Source organism: Vigna radiata, chromosome 1, assembly GCF_000741045.1.
Source record: "Vigna radiata var. radiata cultivar VC1973A chromosome 1, Vradiata_ver6, whole genome shotgun sequence".
NCBI lineage: Eukaryota > Viridiplantae > Streptophyta > Magnoliopsida > Fabales > Fabaceae > Vigna > Vigna radiata.
The window spans coordinates 13,860,792-13,874,289 of NC_028351.1; the positions used below are offsets into that span (position 1 = coordinate 13,860,792).

The 13,498-nt window shown below is 30.9% G+C and overlaps 1 protein-coding gene across 1 annotated transcript; it reads right to left on the bottom strand.

Annotated features, from left to right (window-relative positions):
• Positions 1 to 1,839: 1,839 nt before the first annotated feature.
• LOC106759042 (pentatricopeptide repeat-containing protein At4g35850, mitochondrial) lies at positions 1,840 to 9,005 on the bottom strand. The gene is made up of 13 exons (XM_014642089.2): positions 8,872 to 9,005; positions 8,527 to 8,692; positions 8,246 to 8,408; positions 7,528 to 7,593; positions 7,323 to 7,420; positions 6,836 to 6,953; positions 6,540 to 6,749; positions 4,930 to 5,006; positions 3,452 to 3,545; positions 3,080 to 3,145; positions 2,914 to 2,991; positions 2,718 to 2,819; positions 1,840 to 2,184 (listed from the first exon to the last, which is right to left on the bottom strand). Exons 1-13 carry the CDS (start codon positions 8,894 to 8,896, stop codon positions 2,092 to 2,094), a joined length of 1,356 nt encoding a protein of 451 aa, XP_014497575.1. The 5' UTR covers positions 8,897 to 9,005; the 3' UTR covers positions 1,840 to 2,091.
• Between the last annotated feature and the right edge of the window lie 4,493 nt (positions 9,006 to 13,498).

The following is a 13,498-nucleotide window of genomic DNA, read 5'->3' on the forward strand; positions in this document are numbered from 1 at the left end:
AATTGTATCCTCTTTGGAACTTGGAAATTCATCATGATTTTATCCTTGAAATACATGTAGTAAACAATTTGAAATTATTAAATATGGTAAGAAGATATATATTAATATAATGAGTTTATAACTCACCATAAAATAACATAGAATCTTTCAAGGAAATGACAACTACCATTATTTTTTTCAATACCAAAGTGCGTTATATTTTTTTAATGATAATACTTATATTTAAAGATAGTGAATATGTTTTAAATAATATTGTTAAATAGGATTGCTTGATTTTTAGATATAACTTTTTTTCTTATTTTTAAATTTGAAATAATAATATAATTTTAAACCGTATTTGTAATCATGGTTGTCCTTACCATCTCTGACAAACTCAACGCCGCAAAAGTTTATAGTAATGTTTTAAATCATGGATGGTAATAAAAATGTTTATTTGAGTTTAAGACTAGGAATAATATTTTTTCGTATTATTTTTATAAAGGTAAACAAATTTAATCAAAATAGAGAATCAATTAACATTTAGTTTATCCTTACATTCTCTTTGAATTTAAACGTTGGATAATAAAGATCGAATAAACAAATAAGAGATGTGAACCCTAATTAAAGGGAAAAAAAACATTTTTTAATCACGGATTCATTTCTTTCCTTCAAACAAAATCATTTTAAAAAATACATATGTTAATTATACGCAAACTATTGACATGGAACCATTTTCAAAATTCACAAATTTATAAAAGAAAACAAAACAATTATTTAAACCAAAAATTTAAATAAAAAAATTAAATAAAAATTCTGAATAAATTAAAATTAGTTTACATAATTTATTGTTTTAACTTATAATAAACTAAATATAACTTCTAAAAAATTATTTTATTTTGTTTTGTTTTTCTCTGATATTGTATTTGAATTTGGATTGATCTAATTTCAAATTATTATTACATTAAAGATTACATAATATAATTTAAACTTTTTCATTTTAAAAAAAATTAATTATCACCTAATGCAAATTATTTAAATATCAAGTAATAATTAATCATTCAAAAAAATCAATATGAATTATACTCATTGATAATATTTTTCATTCAACATGTCAACATTTGGGTTGATGAGATGATGCCTTTTCTTGATTGATTTCAAATCCATATTACCACAAATGTTTATGCAGACATCGTCTCAGATTTTTTCTTTTGTTTTTTTTTTTCAATGTTGCTAGTTGAGTATTTTTTTTTATCATTTTTTTTTGTTAATGCCAACTTAAAAGTTCATCTAAATAACATTGATAAAAAGAAACATAGTTAATAAGTTATCTCAACTAATAATTATGATAGAACTTTTGTCAATTTAAGAAGGATAATCTCTATAAAAATCAACAAATAACAAAGCAGCCCCTTTAATAATAATTGAGTAAATCCTTACTAATAATAACTAAAAATTAACATTAATCAAATAGTCATTGAATATTAACCAGAAAAATCTTAACTAATATTAATAACATCTCTACTAAAATCAAATTAAGAAAAAACAAAAAACAAATAAGACAAACTTAAAAATATAAATTTTTTTAATTCTTACCTTCTATGTGAAATTTAAATTTCTCTAATTTTAATTAATCTAATTTATTTGATTATATTCTATAAGTTCTATTTCTTTTAAATTAGCCACTTAAAATTCCTTACCCTTATAGAAAAAGTTTGTTGAAACATAATCTTGGTAAACTCATGAATAATAACTAACAGAGAGTGTAGTTTTCAAGCTTTCTCAATCTCGATGACACTCTTTCCCACTAAGGAGTGAGATTTTCTTCCTTCTCAAGCAAACAATTATCAATGTAAATTACAATTTATGGCCAAATTTAGAGTCTGCAATGACATTGACATTGACATTGAAATAACTTAACATCAATGGTACCTCGTGTATTACAGAGAAATAATTATTTCAAAACAGAAAACCTTGATCTATCAGATGTTGGAAAATGGTAAAAAGTTCTCTACATAATCTCCTAAAATACAATAGTTTAGTTAAACTTGGGACTTACGTACCATGTCATACATGAATCAAACAAATAATTCTGGTGACTTAAGTAGTATGACTTTAAATTGATCTGTTCCCGGTTCTCGTATTCATTCTGTTATATGCTTTAGAAACCATAAGAAGTCTTGGATCATCTTCAGGAATCTCTCGATCCTGCAATTCCATAAACAAAATAGTGAGCATCATGGGTACGTTCAATGGGAAGATATAGCTTGATTATAAGATGTGTGACCATTAGAAAACAACTAAAAAAAGTGAACTCAACAAAAAACTAAGAGCTCCATATCCTGACATTTTTCATATCCTTATTTCTTCAAAAAATGCAATACAAGTATTTCAAGGAATATCTGAATAGGAAATCATTAAGAAAACATAGAAATGAAAACTCAGTGTTCTCCTTTGTATGCAAAATGATGAATCACTCCCAGTACTATATACTAGAGGAGTGTTGAACTCTTGACAATGTGACAAAAGAAAGATTGAATGGCAATGAAAAAGGGCCTGTTGTTAATGACAGCGGATCACAGCTCATACTAATTAATATACCCAATCTAGATAAGACAAATTGCAACCTTTGCTGTATGATTCATGGCTTTTTACCACTAAGATGAATATACAAACTATCAAGAGAAATTATTTCAAAGAACATAGAAGAACGTGATGGTCTACAGAAGGAAATAACTCACTTTTAAGCCTTTGTAATATGCTTCTACTGCAGGAAATAAAGGGTTAATTTTCCGAACTTTCATCATGTCCCATATGTAGTTGGCAGTGGTATATCCCCCGGTCTACCATTAGAAATAAGAAAAAAATACATATCATAAATTCCAGAGAACAAATAAAACTGTGTATCAAGCTAGTAACGAGATAAAGTTTCAATACCTTCTCTCCTGCAGCTATAAGCAGGAGCTCACTTCCCATTCTGGTATTCACAAAAAAATTTCTTTCGTTCATCCTTACCTACATTTATAAAATAATAATTTTAAATCCTTAACCAGATCAGATAAATCACAGTGACAAAGTTGACGGCAAAGCTAAGATGACGTACCAGAATATCTTGAGCAATTTGCATTCCTTTCTCAGTGTACCCAGTCATTGCCCCTTCTGCAAGAGTCTGCAGTCACGATAGCTCAATATGCCTTTTATGCAAATTGTTTTAAAAATAATCATTACGCAGCAGTGTTCAACTAGAGAAGGGTGAAACAAATTTTCAACTACATATACCATCATGCATCAGATGCATGACTGGAAAATTGGCACTTTTTAAGTTCAGGCATACTTGTATGAGTCACACCACTGCCAGAAGGGTGTTTATCCATACTACTTACATCATCCTCAAGATCCTTTGAACAAGAATAATAAGCTTTGAGCTACAATAATACTTGGCATTGAAAATCCTAGATATTTTGACCAAACTCACCACAAAAAGTTCTGCAGCAATAACCCTTCCCTCGTTTATGTGGTTCTCAAACGTTTGAAGAGCAAGGTCAATTTCTCCTGCATGACAATAGCACCTGCATAATAATGGTAAACAGAGATAAACTGACTTCTTTAATAATGCATCAGGAGAACAGATACCAGTACAAATAAGAAAAGGACCCTTCCAGAGAAAAAAAGTTAGTTGAAGTTTTGGATTGAAAAATAGTGTTACACTCCACTGATACACACATATATATATGTATATATATACATACATATACACACACACACACACACACACACACACACACACACACACACACAAACACACACATATACATATAATTACTGTGTAATTAATAATACAATGCTGAGAAATCATAAATAAGGGCTAATGCCTATGACATACTAGGTATAACAAAAACAGCTTTATAAAAGTTATACAACAAAAGAAAATCATTATTGAACACTTTCCTTCAAGCTCAAACATATAAATTTTATGTACCAAACTTGGAACATATAAACTGAATTAAAAGTCTTCTCAATGATTTAGACAAAATATAGAATTGATAAATTCAATACCAATCATCTTGGATAACAACTTCTCTTGAATAAAATGATAATCAATCTCAATATGTTTAGTTCTTTCATGAAACACTAGACTAGAAGTAATGCAATTGGTTGTCTATCATAATATAACTTCATGTGCTGGAATTCATAAATTTTAACCTTTGAAGTCTTTTGATGCACACAAGTTCACACTTAGGAAAAGCCATAGCTTGGAATTATGCTTATACACTCGATCAAGCAACGCCACTTTGTTTTTTGCTCTTCTAAGAAATAACATCTCCACTAATGAATAACCAGTAGTTAAGTGTTTGCCTTCCTTATTTTCTTTGAGATCACAAAGCCTTCCTTTGATTGAGACTCCTCAATACCACGAAAATATTTTAGTCAACCAAGATCTTTGGTTTGAAATTGGTTGAACAAGTATATTTTCAATTATGAAAATTTAATAGCATCGTTGCTTATGATCAATATGTCATTAACATAAACAACTAAACATACACATTGCCCAAGATCTATATATAGATATATATCCATCAAGACTATTATTAGGTTTGAGCGAGCTAAATGATAATGATATTGCAATGGAAACATTTTATCTAACCAAAGACATCCTTCAAAAGAAGCAATGGAATTAAAGAAATTATTTACATGTTAACCACATATATATAACCACCTTCCCAGGACTTCTAACTTCCCTTTGATTTAAAGGGTCAAATGCACAAATGGAAAATACCATTCATTTTTCATACTAGTAGGTACTTTCCAGAAAGTGTAACAAGGAAAGGAGCTAGCTACTCGAGGAAAATGCCTATTCTATAACTTTCTCAGAATCAATATTTTCTTTTTGTAATTTGATTTCCTTTCCCTCAATTAGGGGCATTAGAAAAAAGAGGATCCTTAATTGATTACCTGATTACTTGCATCATAATAAAGACATCAGGATGTTTTCCCTCCTTGTTCAGCATGTCCAATAGTGTGTTCGTCAACTGCCACAATTAGAGCAAACATGCATATATTAAAAGATAAATTAAAAACAAAAAAGAAAAAGAAAATAGCAACTTGGAAAATAAAATCAATTTGGAATAGGAAATAAAAACAAAAAATGTCAAACAAGCAGTTCGGGTGCACAGAGAGAAAGAATTCATAAGTTGATAGGATCTTGAGAGTTTATGTTAGGAAAAAGGAGATAAAAAACAGGACATAGGGTTAAGGGGGTTGTTAGTTGGTTAGACGGTTGGTTGTTAGGTGTGCAGGGTTGGTTATATAGGGGGGAGGTATGTCTTAGGAGGACAGTTTTGGGTTATATTGTTGTAGTGACAGGAATATTACATCCTGTGTGAAGGGAGGATTGCTCCCTTGGTTTCTTACGAACATAAGTCTTTGTTACAAGAATAATAAGACAGTTTGGTTCTTTGGTGAGTACTGTGTGTTGTGTATGTGTGTGTTGAAGTGCTTATCTGTGTGGGTTCAGGGTTTCTTGCCGCCAATAATCCTAACATAAGTGATGGCACCACATATCATAACGAGTGCAGAAATAATGGTGCAAAAATATAAAAGTGAAGAAAGAAGGTGATCAAATTCAATTATTGAAAATTTCCGAAGCCTTTATTTTAAAGATGGACTCTACTTGTTTTGACAAACACATCAAAATGACCTGTTTTGAAATATACACAAACCTGCAATCCATTGGAATTTCCTTTTCCAAGTTTTATAATAGAGGGTGGTAGGGGCAGGTTACTATCACAAAAAACAATAATTCAAATATGATATTCGGATGTGATACAAACCCATCATTAACTAAATTGGCAGAAAACTTCCTTTAACAGCCATCCAGAAATTCCACTTTTTTTAAGTATAGGAATATAAATCTCTAAAGAACATAAAGTAATAATGAAATTTAAATGTTGATGTCATACAACACATTATCTAAATAAATACAATTTGTGCATGCAAACAACTTCATAAAGCCTTCATAGGAAATGAAACTATAAACAATATAAGGCTGACAAATTTCTTGTGGCAATATTCTAACTCAACTAACGGGTGTCCAACGTCGCAATGAGAAAACATAATCTATTCTTTACCTTAAATCATATAACTATATACATCTAATCTCTATTTAACAACAATAGAACTTTTAAAAGGGTCCGTAAAAAAGGAAGATTAATATGCACATTTGTTTAGCAGAAAATAACATAATACGAATTTCATTTGGTGGTAGTAACTAGGTAAGTCAATGAAAATGAAGGGTGTAAATATTATTTAAAAGAAATATACAGTAAGAAAATATTAACCGAGAAAATGGATCCTGATCTGGATTGGACACCAACTTATGTCCATATTCAAATATCACATGCAACCAATTTCTACAGGACTTAAGCTGATAACTAAATCCAACATCTCGAAGTCATATGGTCGAATGATTTCATTCCACACACAAACAAATGGAATTGGAATAATAAAGCAAAAGCATGGTAAAAAGAATTATTTAACAACATGCATGACATGACACTTAATACCTCAACATTTTTTAGGTCTGCAGCAGCATGAAATGCAGTGTGATATGCTGTAAATGGTGGATTCAAAAACCCTCCACGCCTATGAATATAATCTGCTGTTGGTAGGTTGTATAATTCTTCATCTGTAACACCCATCATCACATTCTCAGCATTGGCACTGTTGGTTTCAACTGAAGACCACGTCTTTGACTTCTCCACAAACTCAATAACCTTTTTCCACAGAATAAAAGTTTTAAACATCACTGGACAAATACAGCATATATGATTCCAAATAAAAACATAGGTATGATAACTACTTTTGCAGAAAAATCATCAACAAGAGGTGTCTTATTCTTGTGTGCAACTATAAGCCCAGCATAGCAGAACTTGTTCAATCCCAGACCAGCAGCTATCATATCACGGACAATTGCATACCTGGATCAATACATTTCAATAAATATAATTTAAATATTCCAAAAAAATATAATATATCTAAGTGACGAGTTGATGATGCTGAAATACAATTTGTACTAAGAAACAGACAACTAGAAGATTGAAAAGTCCTACCTTACACAAAAGACAAGAAACAATTTATCTTGTAGAAAACCAGGTTTTACGTGTTAGGCCATTAAGAGTAGAATTTCATAACACACTGTTTAAAATAAAGCAACAATCCTTGGACATTGAATGAGAGCAAAAAAGCATTGTAAAAAACAGACAATGGAATTATAGAGAGCAGGAATTAAGGGAAGAAGTAATTCATAGTAAAGTATTAGATAGTGCAAGAAGTAGATTGCAACATACACTATGTCTATGCGTCCATCGGCAGCACAAGCATTTAGCAAGCAGATGTAGGTTCGTACATTAGGCTTTACTTCCATGCGTTTCATTTCCTCCAAAATCTCCATTTCATACAAAAACAAATAAATCATATATTTAAAGAGAAGGAAGCGATAAACAAAAATAGTAATACTTCAAATCCTTGACTACAAGCAATAGTGATAAGTACCTGAATAGCTTTATTAGAGTTCTTGCATTTTCCACAAGTCGAAATCAGAAAGTTGTACAAATTAACCTACAACAAGAAACAACTGTCATAGACCTACATAGAGGATATACAAATTACACATCAAAATGTTTTGTGGCCTGGCCTAATGGCATCTGCTGATACAAACTACTAGACAAAATCATTATGGGGCACACATGACAGCTTCCAACAACCTTTTCATGCAAAAATGTATATAAAAATAACAAAAGTGTCTTCTGAATAGCAAGGAAACTTGAAAGGATTATAAAGAATAAAAGAACCTCAAACCTTCTGTTATCACTCAAGATTATCCATATTCTAAAAGTTATTACAAAAAGAGACCCAGAAAATAAGAGTTTACACAGCAAACTAAAGATATCGAACTACAACACTTTCAATAATAATCATTCCACATTCTCATCTCTTCCCCTTGTTAATAAACACGGCGAAAGCAACAGAACTAGCCCAATATCTCAACTTCAGATCCCATTATATGTCAGTAGTACCAAATTGAATTTCAAGCAATGATATCAGTTTCTGCAGGTGATGATCAACCTAAATTTGTTAAGCACCCCTTTCTCAGCATATAAATTCAAGTATTACATTCAATATCAATAGCTCCACTCCAACACCTCATCACACCTAAAATGGAAAACTATTCAAGCAAAGTTATGAATAATAATAAAAAGACTGTACATACATCAGGAAGCAAACCCATAGTTTTCATTTGTTCCACGAAGAAGAAAGCATCTTGCATCCTAGCTCCTTTCATAGTTCCCACAACAAGGGAATGGAAAGTGTCACGGGAAGGTTTCACCCCATCAAGCATCATATCTTCAAACACATCTCTCAGCAAGAAATTCCTACGAAAGAAACCCCACATGCAAAAATTCAACCTTGGCAAAATTATAAAAAATGGGATACTCAGAATAATTAATTAACCTATATTTTATTTTATTTTTTAAAAAACGGAGACAAAACCTTCTGTTTGAAGTGAGAGAGCCCAAAACAGTGTTGTACTCGGAAAGGTTGTTTGCATAGTTTCTCTTGCCATACTCTTCAGCGGAAACTTCAGTGGAAACGGCAAAGAATCGAAGTCCAGAAACCCGATTCAGTGACCCGACACGCGCAGCATAATGTGATTGAACTACGCAAAGAGAAAAATAAAGAGAAACTGAGACTGTGAAAAAAAAAATAGTTGTGCAGCATAACGTGATTGAGCTATGGAAAGCGAAAAGAAAGAGAAGCTGAGAATGTGAAAAATAGTTTGTACGTTAAAAATAAAGAAGTAGTGGAACGCAGAGAAGAAGAAGAAGAAGAACATACCAAGGAGAGATTGAAGGAACTTCATAGCATAGAAGTGGAATGAATCACTTCAGAAGGGAAGACTTCTTCCTAAAACCCTTGGATTCTGTTTGTGTTCTGTTTTGGGGCTTTCGTTTTTGCTTAGGACTGTGTTTCGAGACTAGCCTGACAAACTATTCTCTGTGTTTTCTTCCTGCGCCCCTCATATTTTCTTTTACCACCTGTAATATAATAAATGACTAATTTATTTTTGTCATTACACCCTTATTTATTTAATTCAAAATTATGTTTAGAACTACTTATTTGAAGTAAAGTTTTGAACTATCCAGTCAATAATATGATTTTGAATAGTGTAATATAAAATATAGTTATGAATTAGAGAATCTAGAGTACAGTTTTAATTATATAATCTAAATATAATTTGAAAAATAAGTTTAAATTGTATAATTTAGAGATATTTTGAATTGTCTAATTCATTATATAATATGAAAAAAAAAACTGTTTTAAATCATTTAATTGGTAAAGCACTGCTAAGACAATAATAAAAAATTTCTAGAACCAACAAATTCAAAAATATATTTTTGGATATATGATTTTAAAAAACTTTAACAAAAAAAATAAAGATAAAAAATTATACTATGAGCATAAGTATCATTTTATAATTATAATATTAAGTTAGACATAAAACCTAATAAAATTTATCCCTATTAGATTAATAGAGTTAACATATCACCTATTATATATGTTATTCTACAACCATTCATAAATATTCAATGTGAAACTCCGATATGCATAGATTTTAGTATAAGAGAATGTATGTGACATCTTATATTAATTATAAATAAAGTCATATTATAATATATAAATTTATACAATATAAATATTTTTTCCAAAGTTGAATTAGATTTAAAAATTCATTTAATAAAAAATGAAATTTATATAAATATTTTAAGAAAAACATCATAATGATTGAGCATAAAAAAAAACTATAAAATAGAAAAAAAAATCTATATTCTTACACTTCCTTTCAAATAAATGTATCAAAGATACCAACTACAGGATGTTAATGAAAATGATTTTTATTTTTATTTTTTTATTATCAAAACATTGTAATATGATAATAGGTTCCTTTGTATATAAGTAAACTTTTTAATACATTTAAAACATTTTTTTATATGTTTTTTTCTTTCGTTATAATGGGAAGAGAAATTATAATTTAACATTCAATTTTGTTAATAATTAAAGTTGTGTTATGTCTCAAATTTGAAAAATATAAGAGTGATAGAGAAAAAGAAAAAAAATAAGAGATAGAATATCAACAGACAATGGTATGTAACATAATATGTGTATGGAACAAAAATTTACATGCTTTTATAGGATATCACAATATTTTAATGGGCATAATTGTACTGGGTTACAACTGAAGTACTAACACATCTCTTTAAGTCAAAAACCAAATCAAACAAAGTAATTTCTACAAAATCAAATTGTCATGTCGAGTTCTGGAGATGGTTGTTGTGCCAAGTTGTCGAGATGGGCTCTTATGCCGAGATGCCATGCTGAGCTCCTATATTGAGCTCCCATGCCGAGCTCTCAAGCCAAGTTGTCGAGCTGGGTTTGACAAACTGGGTTGTCAAGTAGGGCTTAACAAATTGGGTTGCGACGTCAAGCTGTCGAGATGAGCCCTTGTGCTAAGCTATTGAGACGGACTCCCGTGCTAAGCTATTGAGACGAGCTACGAGTTGGGCTTACCTAGTTGGTCTTGACGAGTTGAGTTCATCGAACTTAGTGAACACGTTGATTTAACTTGTTCTCTAAAGTTTTTTAACTGGGTAACACCAATTTGTTTCCTCAAATTTCTAAAATGATCACACTTTAAAGCCTTTGTTAGCATATTTGCAAGTTGAACTTTCGATCCACAATCTGCAATTTCCAAGTTTCCATTTCTGACATGTTCCTAAATATAATGAAACTTTGTTTTAATGTGTTTACTCTCTTGATATGAGATTAGGTGCTTAGCAAGAACAATAGCTGACTTATTATCCATAAGCAACTCTATTTTTCTAGTGAAATCAACCTTATACCATTTTATCAAAACTGGGTTGCCGAGATGGGCTTGATAAATCGGGCTATCGAGTAGGGCTTGACAAATTGAGTTGCCACACTAAGCTGTCGGGATGAGCTCTCGTGCCAAGCTGTCGAGACAGACCCCCATGCCGAGCTACTGAGTCGGGCTTACCTAGCTAGTCTTGACGAGTTGAGTTCGTCGAGCTCAGCTATCAGCAATTTCATTAAACTTGTTCTCCAAAGTTGTTTAACTTGGAAACACCAATTTGTTTTCTCAAATTTTTAAAATGATCACACTTCAAAACCTTTGTTAGCACATTTGCAAGTTGAACTTTCAATCTACAATATGTAGTTTCCAAGTTTCCATTTCTAACATGTTCCCAAATATAATGAAACTTTGTTTCAATGTGTTTACTCTTGCTATGAGAGGTTGGGTGCTTAGAAAAATCAATAGCTGACTTGTTGTCCATAAGCAAACTTATTTTTCTAGCTAAATAAACCTTCAACCCTTTTATCAATAAACTCAACCAAGCTGCTTGACATGTTAATGATGAAATTCTTTAAAGGCTCAGATTTAAAAGTTCTTTTCCGGCAAACTCATCCACATGATTGTATTGTGCAATCATTGGAATACACAACCTCTTGATTTAATTATTGTTAAGTATTGTAGACTTGAGTGTATGTTAAGCCCCACATGTCCAATGTGTTGTTGTTGCAATCTAATATATTTTGTTCTTATGTCATGTTGTACAAATGTAAGAATTAAGTTTTGGTCATTAGGAAATAAGGTACTTTAATGGTCATATAATTATTATTTGAATTTTAATTGATTAAAACACATCCTTGAGATATCTACTTTTCATTATTGGTTTTTCCAAGGGTGAGGCAAAGAGGTCAACACGGGTGATTGTTTTCCCAAAACCACATAAACACAACTTTTTAGGCGGTGGTGATATTTTAAAAAAAAAGTATTTGATTGAAGAAAAAAAGAACAAGTGTAATACACATGTTAGCACATAGGTCAAAATCTCTTACTGAATTCGAACGTAGTTTCTTAAGTAAGACAAACTTTAACGTGGTTAAAAAATAGAAACTAAAACAAATGTTTTTGAAATCACAAGGATTAAATAATGTAAAAATTTTGACCATAGACCATTTCTAGTTTTACCTAATTCTTCAAGGATCAAAAACATATTTTAACTTTTTTGTATTAAAATTTTGCTATGAGATGACATTATTATATTTACTCCGATAACATGATCATTCCAATTATATTATGTAGAAATGAAAAGACCTTATTTCCCAACTAAGAGGGGAGTGAATTGGTTTGTATTCAAAAAATTATTCTTTTCTAAACCTTTGGAAAATCTTTACCACTTTCTTGAAATGCAAGAAAATAAAGAATGTAAAGCAATAAAAGAGATAAGGGATAGAAATGCAAACACCAAGTTTTTATACTGGTTCAGTCTCAATGCCTACATCCAGTTTCCTTTCAATCAACATAAGACTAAAAGTCACTTCACTATATAGATTGAGTTATACAACAAGAATTACAGAGACACTCTATCAATGCAATCTCCTCTCTAACTCCAAATATAATATAGAAAATAATAACACAGAAAGAACAATCCTCTTTCTGTAGAAACTCTTTGAGACACCCCTCAAAGAAACCAGAACCTCATGTTCTCTTCATGGCCACTGACAACAGGGAAACCACAATCCACAAATTGCAAAAACAACACTGATCTTGGTTCAGAACACCTCAAAGTGCAGATAATGATCAACCAATGTAAGCACACAACAATTTCTTCAAGAATCCTTTTAATCTTTCAAACTAAGTGCTTCTTGATTCTTGGAGAATTAACACCCCTACAGTTTCTTATCTCAAGTTTAACGCACCTTAATCAATTACAAAATTAATGTAATCAGTTAAGAAATTTTCATTGCTATACCAGAATTACATCAAAACACATTTAACAGATTACACGATTAATGTAACCGATTTCACAATCAATGTAAGTCAAAACAATTCAAAATATGACCGTTATATTAGTTAAGACTTAACAAGAAAACAATTTTTAGTGTGAACAAAATTTAACAGATTAAGAAAACAGTGCAATCAGTTAAGTGTTACACTTAAGCAAATCTGAAAACTTTTATAGCTGAAAACGCATTACTGCACTTCAACAATCAAGTGTAAGCAAAGACACGAGTTTTAATCGATTATCTATATAATATGATCGGTTAAAACTTACAGTTTTCCACATTTAAGCATTTGGTGATATTTGATAAATCTAACTGATTATATAAATATTAGAGTCGTCAAAATGGGTCACAACCCATGAGCCAACCCGGCGCGTCACGGGTTCGGGCCGGGTTGGGTTTTAAAAATACAACCCACTTATATGTGGGTCAGATTTCAACCCGGCTCATTTAGACCCGGCTCATGCGGGTTGAACCCGTGGTGAGTCGGGTTGGCCCACAAACCCACCTACCTAATTTTATTTTTTTAATTTATTATTTTATTTATGAAACCCTAAAAAATAAAATATTTTCTTCACTCACTGTGTATACCAAAAAA

Coding starts and splice junctions, on each gene's coding strand:
- LOC106759042 (XM_014642089.2), bottom strand. CDS start 8,896: ATGAAGTTCCTTCAATCTCTCCTTG. Junction 6,954..7,322: donor GATGGACGCATAGACATAGT/GTATGTTGCAAT, acceptor GTATTGATCCAG/GTATGCAATTGTCCGTGATA. Junction 5,007..6,539: donor CAGACCTAAAAAATGTTGAG/GTATTAAGTGTC, acceptor TAATTGTGGCAG/TTGACGAACACACTATTGGA.